General features: G+C 60.2%; 3 protein-coding genes across 8 annotated transcripts; 2 read left to right on the forward strand and 1 right to left on the reverse strand.

Annotated features, from left to right (window-relative positions):
* Positions 1-3,280: 3,280 nt before the first annotated feature.
* Positions 3,281-5,559, reverse strand: LOC116629184 (ankyrin repeat domain-containing protein 65-like). The gene is made up of 3 exons (XM_032399489.1): positions 5,315-5,559; positions 4,653-5,184; positions 3,281-4,198 (listed from the first exon to the last, which is right to left on the reverse strand). The coding sequence occupies exons 1-3, from the start codon at positions 5,557-5,559 to the stop codon at positions 3,758-3,760; spliced, it is 1,218 nt and encodes a 405-aa protein (XP_032255380.1). The 3' UTR covers positions 3,281-3,757.
* A 1,785-nt stretch (positions 5,560-7,344) lies between these two features.
* Positions 7,345-12,147, forward strand: LOC116629182 (transmembrane protein 88B-like). Of its 6 annotated transcripts, none has more exons than XM_032399485.1 (3): positions 7,345-7,392; positions 9,178-9,471; positions 10,370-12,147. In XM_032399485.1, the coding sequence occupies exons 2-3, from the start codon at positions 9,196-9,198 to the stop codon at positions 10,625-10,627; spliced, it is 534 nt and encodes a 177-aa protein (XP_032255376.1). In that variant the 5' UTR covers positions 7,345-7,392; positions 9,178-9,195; the 3' UTR covers positions 10,628-12,147. The 6 variants fall into 6 exon arrangements, 5 of the variants coding, with proteins under 5 accessions (XP_032255376.1, XP_032255375.1, XP_032255373.1 ...); XR_004298711.1 differs by lacking the exon at positions 7,345-7,392 and having other exon boundaries at positions 8,914-9,471; positions 10,370-11,485; positions 11,786-12,147; XM_032399484.1 differs by lacking the exon at positions 7,345-7,392 and adding an exon at positions 8,914-9,047.
* Positions 12,148-17,876: 5,729 nt separating this feature from the next.
* Positions 17,877-22,179, forward strand: LOC116629183 (von Willebrand factor A domain-containing protein 1). The gene is made up of 4 exons (XM_032399488.1): positions 17,877-18,028; positions 19,160-19,717; positions 21,414-21,692; positions 21,842-22,179. The coding sequence occupies exons 1-4, from the start codon at positions 17,956-17,958 to the stop codon at positions 22,177-22,179; spliced, it is 1,248 nt and encodes a 415-aa protein (XP_032255379.1). The 5' UTR covers positions 17,877-17,955.
* The last annotated feature ends 3,559 nt before the right edge of the window (positions 22,180-25,738 follow it).

A 25,738-nucleotide genomic window follows, 5' to 3' on the forward strand; every position in this document is an offset into this window, starting at 1 on the left:
GCTCCCTGCTCAGCGGGAAGCCTGCTTCTCCCTCTCCCACCCCCCCCACTTGTGTTCCCTCTCTCGCTGTCTCTCTCTGGCAAATACATAAATAAAATCTTTAAAAAAAAAAAAAAAGAAAGGCCAGTGTGGTGGGAGTGAGGCAAATGACAGTCCCATGGGCCCCTGAACCTCAGTAAGCAAGTCAGAGGCCAGAGATGGAAATTGGTGAGGATGTGTAGGCCCTTGGTCATGTAAGGACTTTGATGTTCTGGTTACCATGCTGCATTTAGGCTTCCTCACACCATGGTGGCTTCAAGGAAGTCATTCCCTACATAGTGGCTGAAGGGCAAGGTGATATGGATGCCTTATCGTGCCTTCTTGGCTTACCCTGGAGAGCCACACAGCATCATTTCAGCAGCCCAAATAGTCACAAAAGTTCAATGTCAAGAGGCAGAAACATGGACTCTAGTTCTAGATGAGAGTGTTAACATTAAAAATTAAACTGCCAGGGGCGCCTGGGCTCAATCGGTTAAGTGTCTGTCTTCAGCTCAGGTCATGATCTCAGGGTCCTGGGATCGAGCCCTGAGTCGTTCTCCTTGCTCAGTGGGGAGCCTGCTTCTCCCTCTTCCTCTGCCTGCCGCTCCCCCTATGCTTGTGCTCTGTTTGTGTCAAATAAGTAAATAAAATCTTAAAAAAAAAAAAAAAAAAAACTGCTCGTTGTTTTACCAGCAAAAAATAGGTTTATTTGAAAAAAGAAGAGAATTGCAATCCAGGACAAGCAAGCTGCTGCAATACTGGGAGAACAACTAAAGGAGGATCTTTTATAAAGGAAAACGGAATTGGGAGGGACCGTTGCAAACAAAAAGTTCACTGGAGTAAACAGAGTTTGAAATACAGTGACTTCTCATTGGCTAAATTGTGGCTGTCTCTCTTTTTTATTAAGATTTTTTTAAATTAATTAATTAATTTATTTATTTGAGAGAGAGAGAGACATCACAGACAGGGGTTTGGGGTAGAGGGAAAGGTAGGCTCCCTGCAGGATTCAATCCCAGGACCCTGGCATCATGAACTGAGCCAAAGGCAGATGCTTAACCGGCTGAGCCACCCACGCACCCGCACCCCCCCCCCCCCCCCCAAGCTGTGGCTGTCTCTCATTGGCTAAATTGTGACAGTCTCTCATTGGCTAAATTGTGACAGTCTCTCATTGGCTAAGTTGTGGCCGTCTCATTGGCTAAGTTGTGACAGTCTCTCATTGGCTAAGTTGTGGCTGTTTCTCATTGGCTAAGTTGTGGTGTCTCTGGCTAAGTTGTGGCTGTCTCTCATTGGCTAAGTTGTGACTGTGTCTCATTGGCTAAGTTGTGACAGTCTCTCATTGGCTAAGTTGTGACAGTCTCTCATTGGCTAAGTTGTGGCTGTCTCTCATTGGCTAAGTTGTGACTGTGTCTCATTGGCTAAGTTGTGACTGTGTCTCATTGGCTAAGTTGTGACGGTCTCTCATTGGCTAAGTTGTGACTGTGTCTCATTGGCTAAGTTATGGCTGTCTCTCATTGGCTAAGTCGTGGCTGTCTCTTAGGCTGAACTGTTGCTGGGCAGATGAGGAAAGCCTTTCTTCCTCCTGCTGGGGTAGTGAAGTAACATCCACCTGCAGGGTCCCTCTCTTCTTGTTGGGTCAGCAGTTGATGAGGAGTGGTAGGGCCTGAGAGCGCCCCCCCACCCCCCACCCCCGCCCCAAACCTCCCAACTACATTTTAGTGAGGCTGTTATTAATTTTCACAGGAGGACATGGAGATCACATTGTAGAAAGAGCATGTGAGCTGGGTGAGGTCCCTGGGGCATCTGAACAATACAATATCCCACATTTGGTTTTCGCTTTCATTAAATGAGGAGTCGTTGGGGGCATTTTGAGCAGGAGAGCAGCAGCATCCAACTTATTAAATAAGCTTATAGCTGCTGTTTTGGGAAGACTGCAGAGAGGCAAGGGCTCAAGCAGGGAGACCAGTTAGGGTGGAAGCTGGCTTGGCTGTGGCAACATTACATTCCAGGCAAAGCTGACAGTGGCTTGGACCGTGGTAGACCCAGTGGAGGAGGTGAGAGGCCGCTGGGTGCTGGGTATGCTCTGTGCTGGCCAGCTGGTGTAGGGCCATCCGGCACCTTTGAAGACCATTCTCACTGAGGATCCCCAAGATGTCACTCCAGCCCTCACCTTTCCCCCCGTCTCATCCCCTGTGTGTCTGCTCTCCCCATGGAATAAAAGGTCTAACACCCACCCCCCAACTCAGGTCTAGGTCTCACTGGGAGTCACTGTTATCCCCCCTCCTTGGCCTCCCATGTCCAACTGTCAGCAAGTCCGAAGGACTCTGCCCTCGGAGTCAGCCCGACTCTGCCTGCTTACGCCAACCCCTGCTGCTAACGTGCCACCATCTCACTGGTTTCCCTGGACCTCCCTTCCCCAGGTGCCATCCGCTGTGTATTTGGCAGGTTCCTGAGCAGATCAGACCATGTCACAGTCACACAAAGGCTTCCTCAAGGCTTCCTGTTACCCTGGATGTAAATCCAAGCATTTCCATGGCCCGTGGGCTGAGGAGCTAATTTGGCACAACTCGCACTTTCGAAAAATGAAATTTGTCCCATAAAGCCGTTCTCTGAGAAAAACTACAGTTTTAAATTGAATAATGGTGATGATTTTCTATGAGGATCCAGAGGTGGGTCATCAGAAACAACTGTCCCTCTGTTTCAGTTGTGCCACAGAAGTTTTAATTTATGGAGCTGGCTGAGTGATGACAGGGACAGGCTGACATCATTGAAAGGACATTTCTTACCACCTGCATTTCCTGAGAGGAGAGGACATGCCATGCCTTACAGAGCCCCAGAGAGAGGCACCAGTGTTCTCTGGAGGCAGAAGCAGGAAGGAGTGGAAAGCTCGGGCCAGAGCCTTTATTGGGGTTCCCACAGGAAAGACAAGGCAGGGCAAGGGAAACAGTTTAGGACTGGCTTATCTGAGAATCCCAGTGGTCCTCGGTGCATAGGGCCTGTCCCTAGTTGTCTGGTACCTGACCCTAGATAGTTCAGGACAGGGGGAATATCAACTGGGTGTGTGAGAGATAAGACAGCAGTTCTGAGGACGCCTGGGTGGCTCAGATGGTTAAGCGTCTGCCTTCGGCTCAGGTCATGATCCCAGGGTCCTGGGATCGAGTCCCGCATCGGGCTCCCTGCTCTGTGGGGAGCCTGCTTCTCCCTCTCCTCCCCACTTGTGCTCTCTATCTCACTATCTCTGTCTCTCTCTCAAATAAATAAAATCTAAAAAAAAAATTAAAAAAAAAAAGCAGTTCTGAGAGCGGGCCCTGGATCACAGGGGAGATGTAAACAACTGTGGCCATTAGTTTGGCCCTGTGATAAATGGATGCCAACAGACAAATCCTGGATATAACAAAACACAGGAAGAACATCCCCATGTACAGCGAGAGCAGCTGAGGGTGACAATCCCAAGTGGACACAGGGGAGACTGTCAGGTTTTAGTCAAATCTATTGCCACGACTTAGTCTCTCTGCTAAAGAGTGTGGAGAAGGCTAGAGCTGCAGGGGTGATGTGCCCCCAGGGGGCAGTGGGGCAGTCCCAGGTCCATTACTGGAGCTCAAGCCACTGCCCCCTTCTCTTCTGGGAACCTCTCAGCTGCCCTCCCCTCAGGCAGGCAGCCTCAGTCCAGAAGAGAGGAGCCTGGCACACTCGGAAGGCTGTGGAAGCCCGAAGACTTCTGTCCAGCTCAGGGCCTCTGGGGCTATGTGCCGCTCCCACTCCTGCTCTCGGCAAAGGGTGGGCAGTACCTGGGGCAGACCCCCTCGGACACCAGGTCCTGGACCGCTTCACCCCATTGTGTCCTCAGGGTGAGGCTAGCCCCTCGGCTCAGCAAAAGCTCTGCGGTGGGGCCATGGCCATGCTCCGTGGCAAGGTGTAGGGGGGTCTTGTGGAGCCATCCAGCAGCATTGACCTGCGCTCCCCTGTCTAGGAGGTGGCTGGCGACCTCTGCGTGGCCTCCCCGAGCAGCATGGTGTAGGGGTGTGAGGCCCAATGAGTCTCGAGCATCCACCTCTGCTCCCCAGGCTGCTAGCCGCTGGACAGCAGGTAGATGTCCCCCAGCAGCAGCCCTGTGGAGTGCAGAGCGACTGTGCCTGTCCTTGAGGCTGGGGTCTGCCCCATGGTCAAGCAGCACCTCCATGTCCTAGGAGAGGAGGGAGGGAGAGGACAGAGGCTGGCCTCCCCCACCCAACAGCCTCTTTCTCAGTGCTGCTTCCCTGTTGGGTAAAAATGAGCCCGCACCTCTGCCACTCAGGGGGGCGACTCCACTCCAAGACAACCACTTGTCCTAAACATCCTCAGATAAAATCCAAGACTAAGCAGTCCTCGGCCTCCCTTCCCACGCCTAGGGGCTCGCTGGGCTCAAGGACAGCCCTGGTGCTCGCTGTGTATTTGTTGCTGCCCGTCACCAGGATAAAGTCCGAATGCCCGGCCAGGCATCCTCACCGGCCTTCCAAGAGAGGTTACAAACGGGAGAAACGGTCAAGGGGCCCCTGGCAGCCGGGCCCTCCCAGCCACCCTCCCACCCTCCAGTTTCCCTCCACCCGTCCAAGGGGCCCACCTGTCCGCTCCCTCCCCGCGGCCAGGCCGGGACGTACCTGCCTGCGGCCCAGGCTCGCCGCTATGCCGAGCGCCGTGGTCCCCATGCTGTCCCGGGCGTCCACCCGCGCCCCGCGAGCTAGGAGGAGGCGTAGCGCCGCCGTGCGCCCGGCCGCGGCTGCCACCATCAGGGCGCCGTCCAGGCCCGCGCCATCCGCCGCCAGCAGCTCCAGCACCGGCAGCCGGCCGCCCGCGGCCGCCCAGTGTGCCGCCGTCCAGCCGTGCGCATCCGCCGCCGTGGGACCCGGTCCCGGCGCGCCCAACAGGCGCCCGGCCAGCAGCGTGCGGCCCAGCGCCGCGGCCCAGTGCAGCGGCGTGAGGCCGGCCCCCGAGCGCGCCGCCGCTGGGGCCCCATGCTGCAGAAGGAGCTCGGCCACCCGCGAGTGTCCGTGCCAGGCGGCCTCGTGCAGTGGTGTGCGCCCCGCTCGGTCGGCAGCTCCCACCGCGGCCCCGCGCTGCAGCAGGAGAGGCACCAGGGCCACGTGGCCGAGCAGCACGGCCAGGTGGAGCGGTGTCCTGCCCGTGTGGTCCCTGTGGGCAGCGAGGGTGGCATGGACTAGGGCAGGAGCACCAGTAGAGGGGCCCTTGCTGCCCTGCCCAGAGAAAGGACCCCTGCCAACTCCGCCCTGGTGAAGATTCTTGGTCCAGCCCTGGGGCTCACCTCTCCTCCACACTGGCCCCTTGACGCAGTAGCTTTGTTGCCAGGCCCAGGTGACCCCTCCACACAGCTTGTAGCAGGAGCCCCCAGGCTTGCGGGGCACTGGGGCCCTCTGTCCTGGCTTCCAGGGCCTCCTCTGAGCCCAGCTCCACCCACCGAAGTTCCTGCTCAGCCCCTGCCTCTGTCATGTCTTGCTCCCCTGGCTGGGAGCTCTCGGAGTCCATCTGGGGAGAACAGGAATCCCTCATGGATACTGGGGGCCCCTGGCCATCCCCAGTCCATGTGTCCCCAGCCAATATGAACTGCCCCCCCACCACCACCACCATCTCCTCAGGGGACCCGACTACCACTGAGCCTTCTGGAGGGTTTAACTCCTAGTTACCCCAAGGGGGAGTCCACCCTGGGGCTCTGTCCTCCAGTTGGGGGTCCTCTCCACGTGGTTCCCGGGCAAGCCACAGCCTGGTAGCCCTCTCATGGAGGCCTTCTGAAAGTGTGGAGGTGGGGCTGTCTGCTTCCAGAGGGCTAGAAGGCTGGGACTGCAGCCGTGGGGTAGGGAGAGCAGTGCAGCCTCCTGGGCCAGGCACTGTTTACCCAGCAACTTAAAGGGACACCCTGCGGGCTGGCAACAGCCCCTGCCCCAGCACCTTTCCTCCCCTGCCAACTGCCAGGGCTCCTGGCTTGGCCTCCCTCCTGGGAGACAAAGGCCAGGCAGGCAGAAACAGGCCCACAGCCTTTGACGTGCCATGACTTGCCCCCGAGAGGCACACACATGCCTTCCCCTGGGTCCCTCCCTCAGGCCCTGCTCCTCACCCCCACTCCTGTCCCTGCTGGGTCTGGAGCTTGGCTTCTCTCCTGATTCCAGGCTGGGGAGATGAACAGGGTAAGTGGGACCCCTCCCCCACAAGCAGATGCCACGCCAGGATAGAAGATTTACCACGGATGCCAGGCAACCTGGATGACCCTATGGAGAGTAGGAGCCCCTTGGGGTAGGTTGAAGCAACTCAGCAGAGGCTGTGAAAGGGGCAGAGCCCTGCCTGAACACTAGAAGGAGGGAGTCAGGCAAAGAGAGGAGAGCCAAGTCTAGAGGAAGGGAAGTGGTACTTCAGAAGGGGGCCTGAGTAAGGCCTCCAGGATTGGTCACCTTGATTCTGGGGCCCTGACCCCGAGGGTACCTTACCATCCCCAGTCCCTGGGTAAGGCCGCCTGTCCAGAACCCAGACAGAAGGGGGTATAGCGATCTCCTGAGCCTCCCCCTGTCCAGCTGCCTCTTGTCACTGTCCGCTGGGAGGCAGCATGGCTTTGGGTGGTCATGCCTTTCCCAGCCCCCTCAGCCCCCCATCCCCGCACACACACTCCCAGGGATGAGGTGTCCTGAAGGCCCTGCCCTATCACACAACACACACACACACACACGCTCTAGAGGGGCAGCTGAACCTTGACCTTTCCCCCACCTCCCTGGAGAGCAGCCTTTCCAGGTGCCAGATCCAGAGGGTGGGTCTCTGGCAAGGGGCTGAGTGGCCGCATCTCACCCCTAAGCCACATGGACTCTATCCATGAGACTCAGTCACTCTGTTCAAATGTCACCTCCCCGGGGCGCCTGGGTGGCTCAGTCATTAAGCGTCTGCCTTCCGCTCAGGTCGTGATCCCAGGGTCCTGGGATCGAGCCCCATCGGGCTCCCTACTCAGCGGGGAGCCTGCTTCTCCCTCTGCTGCTCACCCTGCTTGTGCGCTGTCTCTCTGTGTCAAATATAATTAATTAATTAATTAAAATTAAATGAAGGTTTTTACTTATTTATTTGTCAGAGAGCGGGAGCACAAGCAGGGAGAGCGGCAGGCAGGGGGAGAAGCAGGGGGGAGGCTCCCTGCTCCCCACCCCCCACCCCACCCCACCCCCGCCGAGCAGGGAGCCCAACGCGGGACTCGATTCCAGAATCCTGGGATCACCTGATCCGGAGGCAGACGCCCAACCGACTGAGCCACCCAGGCGTCCCAAGTATCTACTCTATTTTTAAATGCTTGCCTTCCTCTTCTAGAATGAAAGCTCCATGAGGACACACCACACAGGCTGACAGATTCAGCGGGTAAGGAAGCAACATGATCTGGGTGGATGAGCACGGTTTACCACCTAAGTAGCCAGCAAAAGCAAGAGAGCAAAGCTGTCAGTTCCCTGACTCCCTTGACAAGTGGCAGGCATGGGGGTGGGGGGACAGAGGGGCTGTTGCTGCGACTTCCATGCTTCACTGCGCCCTGGGAGGCCCAGGGGAAACTCTCATAGCTCCTGAGAGCCAGGGAAGCCTAGAAACCGCCTTCCTGAAGGCAGAAGTCCGTGAGAGCCAGCTGCGTGGCCGTCCTCCCACCTTCTGCCACAGCCTGGCGCGTGGCAGCTCACTCAGCTATGGAACTGTGCAGGCCTGTCAGGGCAGCCGCACAGAGCAGAGGCCCACACTGGCCCCCTTCACCACTGAGTCCACAGAGCCTAGAGCAGTCCTGGCACACTGAGGGAGCTCAGCGAGTGTTGACTGCATGAGCAAATGAATGCAAGAGGGACCTGAGCAGAGACTGGAGCTTAGGAGATTAGACCGGCACCCTCTCTACCTGAACTGTGCATCTGAACATTATCATTTGCAACATTTTCTACCCTAAGTTCATTATCTGAATAAATCAGCAGCTACTATAAGATCTGGATATGTGTGTGCCGGTGAAAATTAAATCGTGTATGTGTGTCGGGCAACAGGGCTTGGCATGTGCTGCAGGGAGCCTCAGCTCACGTCCTCACAGGGGCCTGACTTAGGCTTGCGTTCCTTAAATCCGCTGTGCACGATCGCTGCCATCCCCCATTCGTATGTGTCTGAAGGGAATTTACGCGCTGGAAAATGTTAGAAGAAAAGTTGGACGTGATAAAGCCAATGGTGGGAGAAGGTGTGAAAGGGAGACGTTCATATCTGATGCCACACAGCTTGTTCATTCAGCTCACAGGCAATCTACTCCAAGTGTCAGCTAGTTATGTAAGTGGTGTTTAAAATGCCAAGTGCTTCTCTCTGTGTCAAATAAATAAATAAAATCTTTAAAAAAAATAAATAAGATGCCAAGTGCTATGCAAGAAAAACCTAACATCTGATAGGAGTTAAGAGCATTTCAGTAATATTTGGGGAAATTAGTTGGGGTTTACGGAAGATCGGGGAATGCTTTCTCCCTGGTCGAAATAACAGAGTGCATGCTCCCACTGTTTTCAGGATGGATGAGACTCCAACACAAAGGATGCTTGTCATCGTAGCTGCTATTATTGAGCACCTACTGTGTGCTGAGTCCTGCAGTAAACACTTCACATGCATTGCCCACATGCCCTCTCAACAGCCCTACAGTCCAGGCACCCAGTGTTTTCCCTGTTTTACTGAGGCTCAGAAAGGCTGGGTTTGGGGATGAGAGCACCAGCAGGGACTAAGGCGGGGAAGTGTGGTGAGTGGCCACCTCAACACGGCAGCAACTGATGGGGCCGCTGTCAATGTCAAGACCTATGAAATGAAGTCGTTGTGTGGGGGAGTGGGAAGCGGGGCAGAGGGCGGGACCAGGAGGGAGGAGTGCCCCAGTGCCAGGACAGCTGTGCAAGCCCTGACCAGAACACACAGGAGCTGGATGGGGAGACTGACCAGGGCCGGAGCTGCAGTCGCCTGGCAGAGAGAGGCCCAGCCTGGCAACAGGGGAAACTGAGGCAGCGGTGTGGCCCTGGAGACTGAGGGTCAGAGCTGGACCTACTGGGGCCAGGGCGCTGTCCTCCGTCTGGGTCCACAATGGTTGCTGGGGTCTGGGTGGGAGTCTGACCTGGGGACCTAGGTCCTGCCGTCTGACTACCTCTGGGAACCCACCAGGCCTGTTGCCCGGAGAACATGAGTGAACAGGAGAAGGAGATGGAGGAGGATGAGGGAGGGGACGCTTCTGACACAGCGCCCATGCTGCCAGGAAGACTTCCTGACTGCCAGGCCTCAGCCCTGATGTCCCCAGGGTGGGTAGGCCTGGCTGTCCAAGGCTTCGGGACCCTGTTGCTGCCTGGCCAGGCCCTGGCGGGACTCCTGCTGCACCTGCTGTTGCCCGCCGCCGTGTTCCTGCTGGTGCTGCTGCCAGCGGCGGCCATCGTGTACCTGGGATTCCTGTGCCACTCAAGGGTGAGCTAAACCCGGGGGGGGGGGGGGGGGGGCGCGCCGGGGGGGGGGGGGCCGGGGGGGGGGGGGGGGGCTCCTGCAGAAGCGCAGGGCCCTGGGGCTGTACGTGAGTCTCACCCTTTCAACATGGCCCCCTTGTCCCCAGAGACATATGTGCCCCTCCCTGGAAAGCCCCTTCTTCTGCCAAGCACCACCACCCCCACCCCCCCCAGCCACAGCAAAAGAAGGGCTTTTGTTTGTCGCTGGAGCGGACAGCTCCCTCCCCTTGCGAGGCCTCCTAGCCTTGTACCAAGGGCCACCAGGGCCTGGACAGCTGGGCATGGTGGGAAGAGGAGGGGGGTTCCAGGACGAGAAGATGAAGATATTGCCCAAGTTCTCCAGTGCACCACCCCTGCCCGTCCCCGCGGCCCGTGGGAGACGCCTCCTGCCCTGGGCCGGCTTTCCCCGTGTGGAACGGGCTATGGCTTGGTCTAAGGAAGGGGCGCGTGGGCAGACGTGCCCCGGGTCCTCCTTCCGTAGGCATGAGGCGGGGCCGCGGGAGAGAAGGTGGCGCCATCGGAGAGCGGCACGGGTAGGACGCGAGGTCAGATGCCAGCATAGGGCAGGGCCCCAGGAGAGCCCAGACGGGAGGAAAGCCGGGATGGGACAAACGGGGAACTAGTCTCTGAGCCTCCCCTCAAAGGACTCCCACTCCGGCCATTTGCCGCGTGGGCCCGGATCTCGCATTCTCGACTCGGAAGTGCCGGGCCCCAGCCAGCCCCAGCCTGCGCGCTCCGCCAGCCCTCAGACCCGCGCCCGGGCCCCACCGCGCGGGGTCGCACTGAGCGCGCGCCCCGCCGGCTGCACCCACTCCCGCGCGCAGGCCGCCCCCGCCCCGCCTGACCGCTCGCCTCGCCCCCAGGTTCACCCGGCACCCCGCCCCGCGTGCCGCGCGCTCCTCTCGGACAGAGGCTCCGCGGCGCTCATCGTCCTCGGCTTCCTCTCGCTGCCGCCGCTGCTCGTGCTGGCCTCGGCCGCCCGCACCCGCCTGGCCCGGCGCCTCCTCACGCTGCTACCCCCAGCTTGGACCCCTGGACCCCGCCGCCACCCGGGGTTCAGCGACCGTGGGCGAGTGGGACACCACGCCGACGGGGAGGAGCAGCTCTGCGCCTGGGTGTGAGCCCCAGAGGCCTCTCCAAAGGACAAGAACCCCAAATCCGGGAAGGCCCCGAACTCCTCCCCCCGCCCCATAAGAGAGCCCCAGGCCTGCGAGCTCGGGGTCTGCGTCCAGGTTCTGTCCTCCAAAATCGCGGGCATACCTCGGGGCTTCGTACGCAGTGCTTCGAGTGGCCGCGAGATGGCACCAGACTCCCCCGAACCGAGGTCCCCCCCCTTCCCCAAGGTCTCCCCACCCCCGCAGTCCCCTCTGATCGGAGGGGCTGGGAAGCCCCCAGGGAGGAGGGAGATGCCTCTCAGAGAAGGGGCGCCCGGCCAGGCTCAGAGAAAGGGGGCCTTCCTGGCTTCTGTCCGCAGACCTACGGGCCCCTTGTGTGGTCAGAGGGCCTCCAGAAGGTTCCAGAAGTGGCGAGACTTGCCCGGGAAGAACATGATTCCAGAAGCTCAGCAATGGCCAGCAGCCCCAGGCCTTGCAGGGCTCAGCCTGGGATGGGGTTGCAGGCTCAGCTTGTGACCCGGGCTAGCATCTAGACAGGTTGGACAGGTTAACTCAAGTCTGTTCTCTCTGGATAAGTTTAAGATCTTCTCTGTCTTTTCCCATCTTTGGCTTTAAGCATGTTTCTAGTTGTGGATATGTTCTTATTCATCCATTTGGCATATACTGTGTTTCCTGTTCCTACAGATCCCTATCCTTCATCAGTTCTGGAGAATTCTCAACCATTACCTCTCCAAGTGGCTTCCGGTTCATTTTTTGGGGAGCATCTCTTCCCCTTCGCTCCCAGTGTCTGCTGGCCTCTCTTTTGTATTTCCGTCTCCCCAACTCTCTGTGCTGCATTCTGGGCAATTTCTTCATCTTCTTCAAGTTTCACTAATTATTTGATTGTGTCTAATTTGCCAATTAATGTGTTCATTTAATTTTAAGTTATTATCATATCTAAAAGTTATACTTGTTTCTTATTCAAATCTCATCATTTTTGATGGTCTCCGTGCATGTTCTATTTTTGGATCCCAGTTTTGCTTCAATTTCTTGAGCATTTCACATATAGTTATTTTATATTCTGTATCTAAAAATTTCAGTTTCTTACTCTTTGGGGGAGGGTGTCCAAATCTATTATTTGTTGTTTCTGATGATTCTCACTAATAGTATATTGTTTCTTTGAAGGGATGCTCATTTTACACTGTCACCCCATACCTGTGAACATCCTGAGGACACATCCCTCCGGGAAGGATTCCCTCTGCAAGGCATGCCCTACCTGGGCCCTGCTCGGGTCCTGTGTGGGCTTTCATAATTGCAAGTTCGCCTCTCCATCCCTGTGTAGAGGGGCCTCCCTGCTATCCCACCTGTTTCCTTTCATCTTCCTGGGTTTCTGTTCATTACCCTTCTGTTTCTTTCTTTCTTTATTCTTAGTGTTTTTAATTTTGGGGGAGCCTTGAAGATATTTACTTCCTTGTAAGCCCAGCAGTGTATTAAAAATGTATTTCTTGGGCGCCTGGGTGGCTCAGTCGTTAAGCGTCTGCCTTAACGACTTAAGTGGCTCAGGTCATGGTCCCAGGGTCCTGGCATCGAGGCCCACATCGGGCTCCCTGCTCAGCGAGAAGCCTGCTTCTCCTCCTCCCACTCCCCCTGCTTGTGTTCCCTCTCTCACTGTCTCTCTCTCTCTGTCAAATAAAATCTTAAAAAAAAAAAAAAGAGTCATATGCTCTACCGACTTGAGCCAGTCAGGTGCCCCAAGAAATACATTTTTTTTTTTTTTTTAAGATTTTATTTATTTATTTGACAGAGAGAGAGACAGTGAGAGAGGGAACACAAGCAGGGGGAGTGGGAGAGGGAGAAGCAGGCCTCCCGCTGAGCAGGGAGCCCGATGCGGGGCTCCATCCCAGGACCCTGGGATCATGACCTGAGCTGAAAGCAGATGCTTAATGACTGAGCCACCCAGGCGCCCCCAGATTATTTTTTTATAAAGGTATTTGCTTTTATTTATTTTTTTAAAAGATTTTATTTATTTGAGAGAGATTGAGATAGGGAGAGAGAGCACAAGCTAGAGGGAGGAGCATGCTCCCCGCTGAGCAGAGAGCCTGACTTGGCCCATCCCAGGACCTGAGCCAAAGGCAGACACTTTACCAACTGAACCAACCAGGTGCCCCCAGATTACTTTAAAAAAAAACAAAAACGTGTTTCTTGTAATTTGTCCAGAATTAGGGGTAAATGAAAGGCCTCTTAAAGGATCTAGCATACTATTTTGCCATCAGGGCTCTGTGTGTGACCAGCAGGGTCAGGACTCAGATATGCCCAAAGATCAGGGCTCAGGGCTCAGGCTCATTCCGTGGCCTTGAGCAGACCCGGTGTGTGGCTGGCTCAGATCCCACAGGAGTTCTTGGGGTTTTCCATTTGTCTGCGCCCAGTCAGACAGGAGCCTGGCTGGCCGCCCAGCGCCCAAGGATATCTTCCCCTGGTCTAAAGCCGCCTTCCTTCCCCTCCTGCCCAAGGTTGGGCAGGCTCTGGCCAGGCTTCGAAGATGAGGACTCTCCTGAGGATCCGCCTGGCCCCAGAGTCATCAAAACAACAGCTGGGCCTGATGAGGGGGGAGGCCTTGGTGGGGAGCTCAGCTGCCAGAGCCTCAAGGGTTCCTAAGGTGTGTCCCAATTTCCCAGGCCTGCCCCGGGGCTCTGCATGGCCTCTGGCTGACCCCAGGGATGACCTGCTTTCAGCCCCAGCTCTGCCCCACCCACTCACAAAAGGAGCACCTGTGGGGGGCCGTAGGGGGTTAACAGAAGGGGCCTACTGGTCTGCTTTTAGAGGGCCAGTCAGGAAGGTCAAGGGCAGAGGCACTGAGTTACTGGTGGGGCAGGCAGAAATCTCTACTTTGGGCAACAAATGCTTTTTTCCCAGGTGCCCAGGCCCCTAACCTGTAAGTGTGCCTGGTCACGGGGGGGTCTCCAGAGTGCATGTTTGTGTGTGTGTGCGCCTATGTGTGTGTGCACTGCGTGTTTGTGTGCATGCATCCCTCTGCCTGCTTCCCCTAACACTCCAGGCAGAGACATTGTCCCAACCCCACAGATGGGGAGATTGGGCTCTGTAAGGTTCCTTGACCTGCCCGAGGTCATTTATTCATTCACAAAGTATTTCCTGGGATGGGAGCTCAGGTGCGTGCGGGCGCACCCTCAGACGCTGGTGGCAGCTAGTAGGCGTCCAGGAGATTTGGCCAGTTCATTCCCCCCAGCCACCCACCTGGTGTAAGCCCTGCCCCCATCCAGGCATGCGGGCCAGGCAAGGGGTGCTGGACTGCAGCTGAGCCGGGTGGGTGAATCGGGTAGTGCCTAGTGCTGGCTCTGAGGGCTGAGTTCCTCCCCCCTGCCCCCTGGGCCCTACCCTGACCTCTGGGGAGCCCCCCACCAAGGTGTTGACGCTGGTCTGTTCCTCCCTAGTCTCTACTTACCAATCCAAACTGGTCTGGACCCTGCCTGGGGCTGGGGCTGGGTGCGATGATCATCTCCCTGTTACAGAAGTTTCCAGCAGAGGGAACCAGAGCAGGGGTCCCAGCTCAGGAGGGGCACACTATTCAGGTCTCTGCACAGGCCAGAAACAGGGGTCTGGATGCCGGCCTCCCTTTCTGCCTCCCGCCCCCTGTCCATTAGGATCTACCTAAGACAGCAGCTACCTAGGGGCCCCTTAGACACCTGGCATCAGCCGCCTGGCATCACCCTGCCCCTGCACACACCACGGGCCCTTGCCTCCCCCATGAAAACCCCACAACCTGCCCCACCCTTTCTGCCCCCAGGCCTCCTTACTGTCCCGACACACCGGCCAGCTTCCACCCTCGGGTCTTGGCACTTCCTGTAGCTTGTGCCCACCTGGTCTGACATGGCTCACCCTTGTCAGGGAAAATAAGTAGACCCACATCTTGGCAAGCACACCACTGCTTGCCCCCCATCCAGCCTGGCAGCCCTCAGAGGACAGGGTGTCTGCATGTCCCCAGAGCAGAATCTGGCATGTGGCTGACCGCAGCAGAGACCTAATGGGATGAATTCAGACAGGGTGGTACCCACCCCACACCCAGGCTGCCCACCCTGCTGTTGCCAGCTTTGGGATCACAGGGGGCAGGCCTGGGCTCCTGGGGAGTGAGATAACAGGGACTCCAGACCCTCAGGCCTGGTCCCTTAGGTGCTGGCATGTCCCTGACCACAAACAGGCAGGTGGAGTCTAGAAGGACACGTGGGTGTGGCAGCTGGGTGGGTGGCAGAAGGAGCCTCTGGGCCCTGCTGCTCTGGCCGCCCCCTCCCTCTGCCCCCCTTACTGTTGTGGGTGGGTTCTGGGGGCCTCCGGCTTGCCCCACACCCCGCCTCAGGACCACAGCAACCCCTGTTCCTGTTTCCGTGTCCCCCAGCACGTGCATGGTTGCATATGTAGGTACAAACACATAAAAAACAGCGGCACAGGGCACCCCACCGGGTGAGGGCGGGGACCCACACTGCTCTGCCCCTCCGGCCCAGAGTGCCCTCAGGCTGGGGTCAGAGGCCCCGGGAGCTGCCCTTTTCCCTAGGGTCAACATGACCACAGTGAGCTAGGGACAAAAGGCCCTTCTTCTCTGCAGAGGCGCGGACCGTGCGGAGGAGGGAGTGTTCCTGTGGACCCTGTGGGGGCAGGGGCAAGGCCTTCGGAGAGCAATGTCCCTGGGTGACACGGAACCCCCTCCACCTGCCTGTGAAGCAGCGGGTGGGGTGGGCCAGTGCCAGGAAGTGCTGCTCTGGGGCTCTCAGACTGGGCCAAGGCAGGGGCTGGACCTGGGGGAGGGAGAGGGTGGGTGGGCAGGGCCTGCTGTATCCTCTGTCCTTCTCAACCCCCCAGCCTCCCAGCCTGTCTTTCTTCTGAGAGGAGGCTTCCGGACAATTATATTTGTGCTTCCTCTGGCGTCTGCCTCAAGCGCAGCCCTGACCCTGACTGTTACACTCCTGGCTGACCCCCAGGCTCCCTGGGGACCCTCCATCTGCCGGGGTCTCCCGCTGGGAAGTGCAGGACGCTGGAATGAGACTGGCCAGGATGCTGTAGCAGGAGAGCCTCAGGGCAGAGCAGGGGGCCAGGGGAGCACAGCCGACCAGATGGGGGGTGGGGGGCCTCTCCCAGGGGTCAGGTGAGAGCTCAGCTCAGCATGCGCAGCAGGAACGGCAGCAGGAATGACGAGCGGAGCTGAGGAAGAGCTCTACCAGGGCTGGTAGCCGAGCTCAGCCAAGTCTGGGCAGAGGCCCTGGCAGGCCAGTCCTAAGACCGGGCTTCTCATCCTTTCTCTCTCTGATGGAGAGGCTGGGGGGAGGAGGGCGGCTGCTTCCTCGAGGGCCTGAGTCATGGCCAAGGAGACCCGCTCAGTTTTTCCAGAAGGGACGGAAACTTCCCTGTCAGCCCTGCTGCACAGGCCCAAGTGTGACTGGCCCGCCTGCTACATAGGAGTTGGGAGACAAGCAGGGGTAAAGCGCTGCCTTACCAGTGGGCAGTCCACCATGGCCCAGCTCCCTGCCCCTGGCAGTGGGTGCCCAGTGAGAGGGAGGATGAACCAAGGAGGGTTTGCACATGTTTACCTGGGTACCTCAACCCCAATGCCCCCTGCCCGGGTCAGCTCTCGGCTGGTGCCCCAGCCTGCCTGGCCATGGCCTCTACTCACTGTCCCCAGCAGCAGCAGCTGTCCTGGTCAGCCTGGTGTGCTCCGGGGCTGGGGGCCACACGAGGCCCCCCTGGGAGGCACACCCTGGACTTCAGGGGCCCAAGCCCATTGCCGCCCACCCCCAACACCGGGGCTCAGGCGGAAGCACCAGGCAGTTTCTGGTCCCAGCAGAGGCCTGAGGTCTGTGGAGCTGAGCCAGCACCACCACTGCCAAGACTCCCTTCGAGGGGGTGGGGGCGGCGGGGACATAGTCCTCGCCTGTTCCTGCCCCAGCTCCTCCAGCTTGGCTGGGCCACTTCCTTTTTTAGGCAAAGTTGGAGCTCCGGCCTGTCTCACAGAGCGTCTCACCCTCACCTGCCATAAAGGGAGGAAGGAAAACCATTGAGTCCCATCCGTCCTTGCTGCTGAGCATCCTCCTGGGGAGGGGGTAAGGGAGGGGACATCCTGGCAGAGACGCCCCTGCCACCTTGCACTGGGGGACCTGTGTCCTCCCAGCTCCACAGAGTAGTGGCTGGGAGAAGGCAGTGGTCTCCTTATAGTAGTGAGAGACCTCAGGATGCCCGGGTGGCTCAGTTGGTGAAGCGTCTGCCTTGGGCTTGGGTCATGGTCCCGGGGTCCTGGGATCGAGCCCCGCATCGGGCTCCCTGCTCAGCGGGAAGCCTGCTTCTCCCTCTCCCACTCCCCCTGCTTGTGTTCCCTCTCTCGCTGTCTCTCTCTCTCTGCCAAATAAATAAATAAAATCTTAAAAAAGAAAAGAAGAAGTAGTGAGAGTCCTCATCTGGACCCTCAGCTCCTGCCCAAGGGGAGGGAATCTGCCCCAAGGCCTGAGTGGTCTCAGGATGCCCCCTGCAGTCGCCACCTCTGGTGCTAATGGGTCCCTCCAGAGGGCTGGGGGCCTGCCCTCGGTCCTGGAGTTGGATCTTGGGTCAAGCCCTGGGCCCCTCATTGGGCAGGGTGTATGGGGACAACAATAGCTCCAGCATGGTCACACTGGACAGGTCCTGAACCAGCTATTCCCAGCTCCCATGCCTCTTCCTCCAAGAAGTCCGGTAGGGTGGGGGGCTTTGGGTCCCTCAAGAAGCTCCCCTTCAGGCCTCTGCCCCTCCCAATGTCCCATTTTCTTTCTAAGTGTCCAGCCCCTAGTACCTACCCCTCTCTCAGCCCTGTGGTAGAGGTGAGTCCAGGGCCTGGGCCTTGCCAGGGTGACCTTGTTCTCCCTGTCACCCCACCCCGTCGCACCCCTGGGTTTCCCTTGGGCCTGATTTCAGAGGCTCTTAGCACTCAGGGGTCACGGGCGGTGGGCCTGGGGATGGTCCAGCTCGATAGCTCCCTGCTCTGCTCCTGGCTGGGGGCAGGAGACAGTGCGGACCCCGAAGCCTCCCAACCCGGAAAGAAAGCTGCAGTATCTGTGTCTGTGCACGCCCACGCGCGCGTGCCGCGGTCGCATCCCCGTGAGTGCTGCGTGTCGCAACCCGCCCGGGTCCCTCCGCGCGCGCGCCTCCCGCCTCCCGGAGTCTGTGCGCCTCAGCACGCGGGGTGAGTGTGCACCGGGGGCGGGGCCTCGGGGACGGGGCCTCCCGGGGGCGGGGTCGGGTCCGGCCTGCGCGGCGGCGCGCCCTGCAGTCCCCGAGCGAGCGAGCTGCGAGCGGAGGCCGAGCGCGCCCCTTCCCGTCGCGCGATGCTGCCCTGGACGGCGCTCAGCCTGGCCCTGAGCCTGCGGCTGGCGCTGGCGCGGAGCGGCGCCGAGCGTGGTGAGTGAGGCGGGCGGCGGGCTGGGCTCCAGCTCGGGCGGCGCCCCCACCCCCTGCCGCCTGCGCGGGGCAGTCTCTTTCCCTCCCGCGGCCGCGGGGTAGGGACGGCCGCGGGGCACCCCACCCACCTGCGGTGGGCGGGCCCAGGTGCCTCAGGCGGCTAGGCGGGCGCCAGATGTTGGGGAGGGGGCTCTGGAAAGGAAGGGGGTGGTGTCTGTCGGGGAGGAGGTCCCTGCCTCAGTTTCCTTCTCCTTGGGATGACGCTTAGTAGAGGGATGGGATGGTAAGAGGGCTAGAGTCGCCCCACCGGATTGGAGGATACAGAGGCCGCAAGGCACAGATCAGAACCGAGACACCCCAGCTCCTCTCTGCCCTTGGCCCAGCGGTGGAAGGGGTCCTTTTGCCCCCTGGGTGCCGGGAGCAAGGGGAGGCCTTGGAGGGGCTGGTGGGCCCTCAAGCTGCTCCAGCAGGTAACCTGCTTCCTGGGTCCAGATGGAGTAGAGGATGGGTCCAGAGGAGGGGTGACATCATCTGTAAGTGGGGTCACCACTCCAGCCTGGCCATATGGGCTGTGGGAGGGGCTGGGATCATGCTCTGTCCCTCTCATCTATCCACCTCAGCTCCCAGTCTCCGCAGGGGCTTCGTGCCCCACCCCTCCAACAACTAGTTGCTTTACCCGGAGGCCGGGCTGTGGGCCTGAAGCCAAGCCTGAGCAAACAACCCCCCTGTGACCCAGGCCTGTCCATTCACACTCCTGGGTGCTGGGCCAGGACCCTTGACTCCAGCCTGCACAGAGTCTGCTGAGCAAAGGGAGGGTGGAGGGGCTTAGAGGGGTTGGCTCTCCTTTACAGATGAGACTTGAGCCCAGAGAGCACCCCAGGTACATGACCAGGGTGCAGAGTTAGAACCCACTGAGACTGTGGGCCACTTGTTGGCTCAGGACCCCTCTCCCCCTTCCCCCAGGGCTGCCACCTTCAGGACCTTTGGGCGTGGGGCTGAGCAGGCTTTCAGGGCCTACTTGGGTAAGGGTAAGCTCCAGCTTAGGGAAAGCTCAGACCCTGGGGGTTCTGCCCTGGGTGTGGGGCTGTCTGGGGGCCACCACCTGGGGCTGAACCCTCCCCTCTCCCCCAGGCCCCCCAGCATCGGCCCCCCAGGGGGACCTGCTGTTTCTGTTGGACAGCTCGGCCAGCGTGTCTCATTATGAGTTCTCCCGAGTTCGGGAGTTTGTGGGGCAGCTGGTGGGCCTGCTGCCCCTGGGTCCTGGGGCTCTGCGTGCCAGCCTGGTGCATGTGGGCAGCCGCCCGTACACCGAGTTCCCCTTCGGCCAGCACAGCTCAGGCGAGGCTGTCCAGGATGCCGTACGTGCTGCAGCCCAGCGCATGGGCGACACCAACACTGGCCTGGCGCTGGCTTACGCCAAGGAGCAGCTGTTTGCAGAGGTGGCGGGGGCCCGGCCAGGGGTGCCCAAGGTGCTGGTGTGGGTGACAGACGGCGGCTCCAGCGACCCCGTGGGACCCCCCATGCAGGAGCTGAAGGACCTGGGTGTCACTGTCTTCATCGTCAGTACTGGCCAGGGCAACCTCCTGGAGCTGTCTGCTGCCGCCTCGGCCCCCGCTGAGAAGCACCTACACTTTGTGGATGTGGATGACCTGCACATCATTGCCCAGGAGCTGAGGGGATCCATTCTCGGTAGGTGGGAAGAGGCAGGGCCTGGGGGGACCCCAGCAAGGAACCTCGGAAGAGGTGCGGGGAGAGGTACTCGAGTGCCTGTAGCAGGGGCCAGGGCTCCGGGGACAGTGGCACTTCGTGGGGGTCCGGCAGGGAGGCAACACACATGGCTTCTCTGTGCATCCTCCAGGGACGCGCTCCAGCTGTGTGCCCCGTAGGCCCCACTGCCTGGGCTGTAGTGGGACAGAGGGCCAGGCCTGAGTAGACATCTCCAGGTGGGGTTCTCTGCGGACAGCGCCACCCCAGAGTGGAGGGCCTGGAGTGGGCCGAGAGACCAAGGGGCTGCCTCTGGTGGGATGTGGTTAAATGGAGAGGAAGAGGGGGAGGGTCCAAGCCTGAGGACTCTGCAGATGGACAGCACAGGCTCCTGTATGTGTGTCAGGTACTACCATGCCTGGGGGTGAGAGAGCCAGGTCGGGATGGGCTAGGATTGCCTCCCACAGCGCTGGGGCCCTACCACCCTAGGGGTAGAGACAGTCAGAGGAGTGGGAGTGGGTTTGCACCAATGGTGGTTTTGGGAATTCCTAAAGAGGAGGCTGGACCAGGGAGGGCCCACTGCAGGGGCCAGCAGCTCCCCACCAACTTTCTTACAGACCACCCCCGCACCGCCCATCCCCAGCCAAACCTCACGGTGGGAGGGGCTGGAGATGAAGGGCCTGATTACCAGCTCAGCCGGCTCTATTCACTGAAAAATGCCACTAACCCCAGGGTTCTTCCTGAATTCTGCCTGTGGGTTAATCATCCACCAAAAACCGGAAGGGGTTGGACTGTGGATTGCAGAAAGGTAGAGGGTCCTTCCAAAGGTTTCCCCCGGGGACGCCTGGCCCCTGGTGGCCCCTGAGTCAACCACTGTGGCTGAGCCTGGAGGGGACACCAGGAGGAAGGGCAGCAGCTGGACAGGAAGAACCCAAGGCTGCAGGGCAGTGAGGCAGTAGGGTGGGGGCTCCTGGGATAGGGGTGGGGTGGGGTCTGAATATGGGGGATGCGTAGGAGAATGAGTGCCAGGCTGACAGCTGGAGCACCCAGCATTCAATAAGGAAGCATCAAGATCCCGATGGGCATAATGCTGCCCAGACATTTATCAACCTTACCTACTTGCGTGGTCACTCACGTGGCCATGTGGTGTCATGGGCTCAGGAGTAATGCACACTTGGGGGTCCCACTCTGGAGCCCTCCTCCTAGAAACCTGAGGCAGGTGGTACTGTGAGCCCACATCCAGCTACTCCTGGAGTTGCCCCGTCATCACTCCCCAGGGTGTCCCCCCACCCAGAGCCTCCCATCTTCTGGCTGCACCGGTGCCCCTTTGCCTTGACTGTCCAGAGCTGAGCTGACCCCACACTCTGTGCTGGCCACTCGGGCTAGGGAGGGTGGCTGGTCCTCTGTTCTCAGACACCACCTCTGAGGGGCCACTGGAGTGGTGGGAAGTGGCCATGATAGCTCCTGTCTGGGTTTGCAGCTGAGGCAGGCAAGGAAGCACCTGATGGAGTCCCAAGTGGGCGACTGCACTCTTTTCCTAACCCCAGCCCTGTCACCGGTTCGTGTTATCATTAGCACTGCCGGGGCGGCGGCGCCTGGGCTGTTCCCCACGTCTCCCTGCCCGGTCAGTCAGGGCCCCAGGCTGGGCGAGAGGAGACCTGACCCCCTGCACCACCCGCAGACGCGATGCGGCCACAGCAACTCCGTGCCTCTGAGGTCACGTCCAGCGGCTTCCGCCTGGCCTGGCCGCCCCTGCTGACCGCAGACTCTGGCTACTACGTGTTGGAGCTGGCGCCCAGCGCCGAGCCGGGGACCGTGCGTCGCCAGCAGCTGCCGGGGAACGCCACGGGCTGGGCCTGGGTCAACCTCGACCCTGACACCGACTACGACGTGGCGCTGGTGCCCGAGTCCAACGTTCACCTCGTGAGGCCGCAGCACCTGCGGGTGCACACGCTGCCGGGTGAGCGGGGCGCGGAGGGCGGGCTGGGCGGGGGGGGGGGCCGCGGGCGACCGGGCGGGGCGGGGCGGGGCGGGGCGGGGCGGGGCGGGGCCAGACCGAGGCCGCGCCCCCACTCCGCTCAGGCGCGCGCTTCCCCCCCCCCCCCGCAGAGGAGGCCGGGCCGGAGCGCATCGTCATCTCGCATGCCAGGCCGCGCAGCCTGCGCGTGAGCTGGGCGCCGGCGCTGGGCCCGGCCGCCGTGCTCGGCTACCACGTGCAGTACGGGCCGCTGCTGGGCGGGGCGGCGCAGCGCGTGGAGGTGCCGGCGGGCCGCAACAGCACCACGCTGCAGGGCCTGGCGCCCGGCACCGCCTACCTGGTGACCGTGACGGCAGCCTTCCGCTCGGGCCGCGAGAGAGCGCTGTCGGCCAAGGCCTGCACGCCCGACGGCGAGCGCAGCCGCGCCCCGCGCCCCCAGCCGCAGGGGGCCGGGGGCCGGGAGCCGTGAGCCGGCCGCCCCGCCCACCCGAGGGCCCCCTTCTCCCCACCGCCAAAACCTGGGCCTTGCCCCGCGGCGCCCCCGTCCGGCCCCCCCCCCCCCAGAACTCTCCTGCGGCGGCGGAGGGCTCCCTGCTCGGGCGTCTGCCTTCTAGGACCCAAGGCTCGCCTGACCCCCCGGCCATCGCGACCCCCTGCCCTGCCCGGGCCCAGAGCTGGACACGCGGTGCTGTCCTTTGGGCAGGAATTAGCAGGAAGATGGACAGGGAGTCTGGGGCGGGCTGAGAACATGAGATGCAGGACTGGCCTCGAGCGCAGGACAGGAGGCAGCTGAGCGGAGCGGCTGGACCTCTCACTTGTGTGAAGGCCCAGTCCCTCTGGTCGCAAGGGCTGGCATCGGTCTGAGAGGGCTTGGTCCGGCTGGCCGCGCTGCGTCCCTGCGGCCTCAGGTCCTAGATGTTGGTGGAAGGTGGATGGGGGAAGGGCGGGAGCTGGCTCCGCCTGGGTTCCAAAGGCTTCCCGGAGGGGACAGGTTCTGGAAAAGGTCAGGGCGTTGTGGTGGCAGGTCGATGGTGTGGTCAGCAGCTGGGTCAGCAGAAAGGTGGTCTTTACCAGGGTGTTCAGTTGGCCTGCTGGGGACAGTGGCCCTGCCTTCCTGCCCAGGACCCAGCTGGGTCCAGCTACAGCCACAGGGATGCAGATGGCACCTTCCTGGAGGAACAGGACCCTGGAGACAGGAGGGCTCCTTGCCCCTGCAAGCCCCGAGGCTTGCACTCACAGGGAGCCTCCCTGCTTCTGGGTGGCGAGCTTCCATGCATGGGCAGGGACAAACAAGGTTCCCCTGGGTGGGTTCACCCCAGCGATTCTCTACAGCATCTTCTGACCCCACCTCCTGTCACCACTACTCTACTGGGGCCACCAGACGAGTCCTAAGGGCAGTACCTGCTGTCCCTCAGCCCCGTCAGGGCATGTATGTACTCCCGTCTGCACCAACTCCGTGCTCACTTTGCCTCTTCCCCACTAACACCCCAGACTTTAAAATACAGTAAATTAGATGTAAACTGAGCTGTGCCGTCTCAGAGTGCTTTACTCCGTCCCCACACTCCAGCCCTGTGAAAGCTCCCGGACGGAAGGCCAGTGTTCTGCGGCTGTGCTGGGGAAGGGGAGGGGAGCCGAGCCCCTCCTGGTGCTGGGGCTCAGAACACCCTGCCATCTGCACCTCCTCCTCAGAGGGCCCTGGCCGTTTCCGTGGGCGGGACTCTGCGCTTTGGAGCAGAGTTGCCAGAGGCAGGGACGGGGACCTGGCTGTGCAGGGCTGTCCCCACCACAGCCTTCAGATCAGGGGTGGGGCTGTGGCGCCCTCTGCTGGCCAGACCACTCCCTCAGCAGCACTTTGACTCGCCGGCCGCCTGCTAGTGGGAAATGGACACCCTAACCCAAGCAAACTGCAGGGTTGAGAGAGGTGGTCTTCAAGTCCCTGACAGTGTTCTCAGTTTGCCCACTCGGGTTTGGTGGGCATGTGTTTGGGGGCAGCCTTCAATCGAGCTGGCCTGCCACCGTTTTTCAAGGACCAGACTCCCAAGAATCACATGGCTCCCTAAGCACCTAAGGCCTGCACCACACTAGTCTAGTGTACTGAGCATTTGTGGGGGCCAGCAGTGCACGAGCCCACCATCTGCTTATGTGACAATGGCATGGGAGACAAAGGGCTCCTGCCCTGTGTGACCAGGGCAGGCAGAGTGGGCAGGGGGGGCTAAGGTGGTGGGTCCAGGGTCCCCTGGTAGTGCCGGGCCAGGCCAGACTTGGTCAGAGGGTAGGGAGGCACTGCTGAGTGGGCGTTGGGTTTCTCCTACGTGTCCCCACAACCCCTGGGGAATCAGGCCCAGGGAAGCCGAGTGGCCTGTGTGGCCTCTACCACTGCGGGCATCTGCTTACCCCCGACCAGTGGTTAGCAGGCAGCCCAGAGTCGGCGGACCCCTCCCTAGGCTGGTGGGTGTGAACAACAGGGTCTAGGCAGCATCAACCGGAGAGGGAGACCCTCCCCAAGGCTGATCAGAACTCCCCACGTGCAGGCCAGTGTGCCCCACCCTGTGCCCCGGGTCCCTGTAGGTCCAAGCCCATTGGGCACCTGGAAAGGTCCCCCTTCCACAGAGCCTCTCAGCCCAGCCTGCAGAGTGCTGTGCGGGCGGCAAGAGAAAAAGCAAGAGAGTACTGGCAGGTGCTTTCCTAATGGCTCAGTCATGCACTTGAGACAGATGAGCTCCTTCCCCCAAACATACCTACAATCCCAAGCGAGGGCAGAGTGGCCAAAGACACACGGCCCTACTCCCTGGAAGAGGCTCCGGCTTCAGCTCATCACTGCTGGGTGCTGAGGGCAGGGAAAGGAGCCCCCACTTCTGTGCCAAGGAATGCCTCTTCTGGAAACCCTTACCTTGGAAGTGCTGCCCTTTGCACTGTTCTAGGCAACTTTTTTTTCCCTTAAGATTTATTTATTTGAGAGCGAGCACGTGCACAGGGTGGGGAGAGGCAGAGGGAGAGGGAGAATCTCCAGCAGACTCCACACTGAGCACGGAGCAGGATGCGGGGGCTCCATCCCACGACACTGAGATCACGACCTGAGCCGAAATCAAGAGTCAGACCCTCAACTGACTGAGCCACGCAGGCAACTCTTAAAGGTTGGTAAGTCTGGGCCATGTCTGGGAACAACCTCCAGGAAAGTTCTGTCCTGGCCTTCCCCCACACCCCCGCAGGCTGCCACCTGCAGGCACTCATACACGTCACTCCGTGTGAAGTGATACGTGGCACTGTGAGCTTCTGACGCAGACGTGAAAATCAGAAAGGGCTGTGGCTGCTTCTGGTTAAGACAAGGAAAGCGAGAGGTTGCATCCCGCAGAGTGTGCCCACTCACAGCTCCTCTGAGAACACACCTTCCTCAGGGGCCATGGCTTCAGAGGACATTGCTTCCAAGGTCTGTCCAGACTGCATCTGCCCCTGCTTTTGTTGTGGGAAGGGCAGGCCAGTGCTCGGTGTGTCTCCTGCCAGCCGGGTGGGGGCAGCTGAGTGCCTGTGCACTCATCCGTGGGGCTGTCCTGGTTGTGAGGTGGACCCACGGGGGAGAGAACAGCAGGCCAGGGCATCTCAGTAGGCAACTGCCTACCTAGAAGCATACGCTACTCGGGAAGACAAGACTGGAGGGGTAGTGAGCTCTGGGCTCAGTCCTGAGTCACTCTCCATCCTGGGCCCAAGGTAGCACGTCTGAGGGCTCAGCACTCTAAGCCCCCATTACCTCTTCTGACTCTCTGGAGGCACAGGGAAGAGCTGCAGGAGCCCTGTGATCTGGGAGCCCTGCTTGCCCTGCTTTGCTGGCTAGGATGGGGACCAGCAGCCCAGGGCCCCATTTTGGGAGGGCCAGGCTGGGCAGCTTTTCTGTTGGCAGGGTTGGAGTCTGTCCGGTGGGGGTGTGGGTGTGGGTGTGGGTGTGGGTGTGGCCTGCATGTGGGTTTGGGCGACTGTGAGCGACACCAGAACCAGCAGGTCCTTTTGGAAGCTGGAGAGAGGGAACAGAAAAG

The sequence above is a fragment of the Phoca vitulina genome, unplaced genomic scaffold (assembly GCF_004348235.1).
Source record: "Phoca vitulina isolate PV1807 unplaced genomic scaffold, GSC_HSeal_1.0 scaffold347, whole genome shotgun sequence".
NCBI lineage: Eukaryota > Metazoa > Chordata > Mammalia > Carnivora > Phocidae > Phoca > Phoca vitulina.

Excerpts from the sequence above, each read along its gene's own strand:
- LOC116629184 (XM_032399489.1), bottom strand. The coding sequence starts at position 5,559 with ATGAGGGATTCCTGTTCTCCCCAGATGGACTCCGAGAGCTCCCAGCCA. Across the intron at positions 5,185-5,314 it reads GGGGCCAGTGTGGAGGAGAG|GGACCACACGGGCAGGACAC; the intron begins GTGAGCCCCAGG and ends CGCTGCCCACAG. Across the intron at positions 4,199-4,652 it reads CGAGCCTGGGCCGCAGGCAG|GACATGGAGGTGCTGCTTGA; the intron begins GTACGTCCCGGC and ends CTCCTCTCCTAG.
- LOC116629182 (XM_032399485.1), top strand. The coding sequence starts at position 9,196 with ATGAGTGAACAGGAGAAGGAGATGGAGGAGGATGAGGGAGGGGACGCT. Across the intron at positions 9,472-10,369 it reads GATTCCTGTGCCACTCAAGG|GTTCACCCGGCACCCCGCCC; the intron begins GTGAGCTAAACC and ends CCTCGCCCCCAG.
- LOC116629183 (XM_032399488.1), top strand. The coding sequence starts at position 17,956 with ATGCTGCCCTGGACGGCGCTCAGCCTGGCCCTGAGCCTGCGGCTGGCG. Across the intron at positions 18,029-19,159 it reads GCGGAGCGGCGCCGAGCGTG|GCCCCCCAGCATCGGCCCCC; the intron begins GTGAGTGAGGCG and ends CCTCTCCCCCAG. Across the intron at positions 19,718-21,413 it reads GCTGAGGGGATCCATTCTCG|ACGCGATGCGGCCACAGCAA; the intron begins GTAGGTGGGAAG and ends CACCACCCGCAG.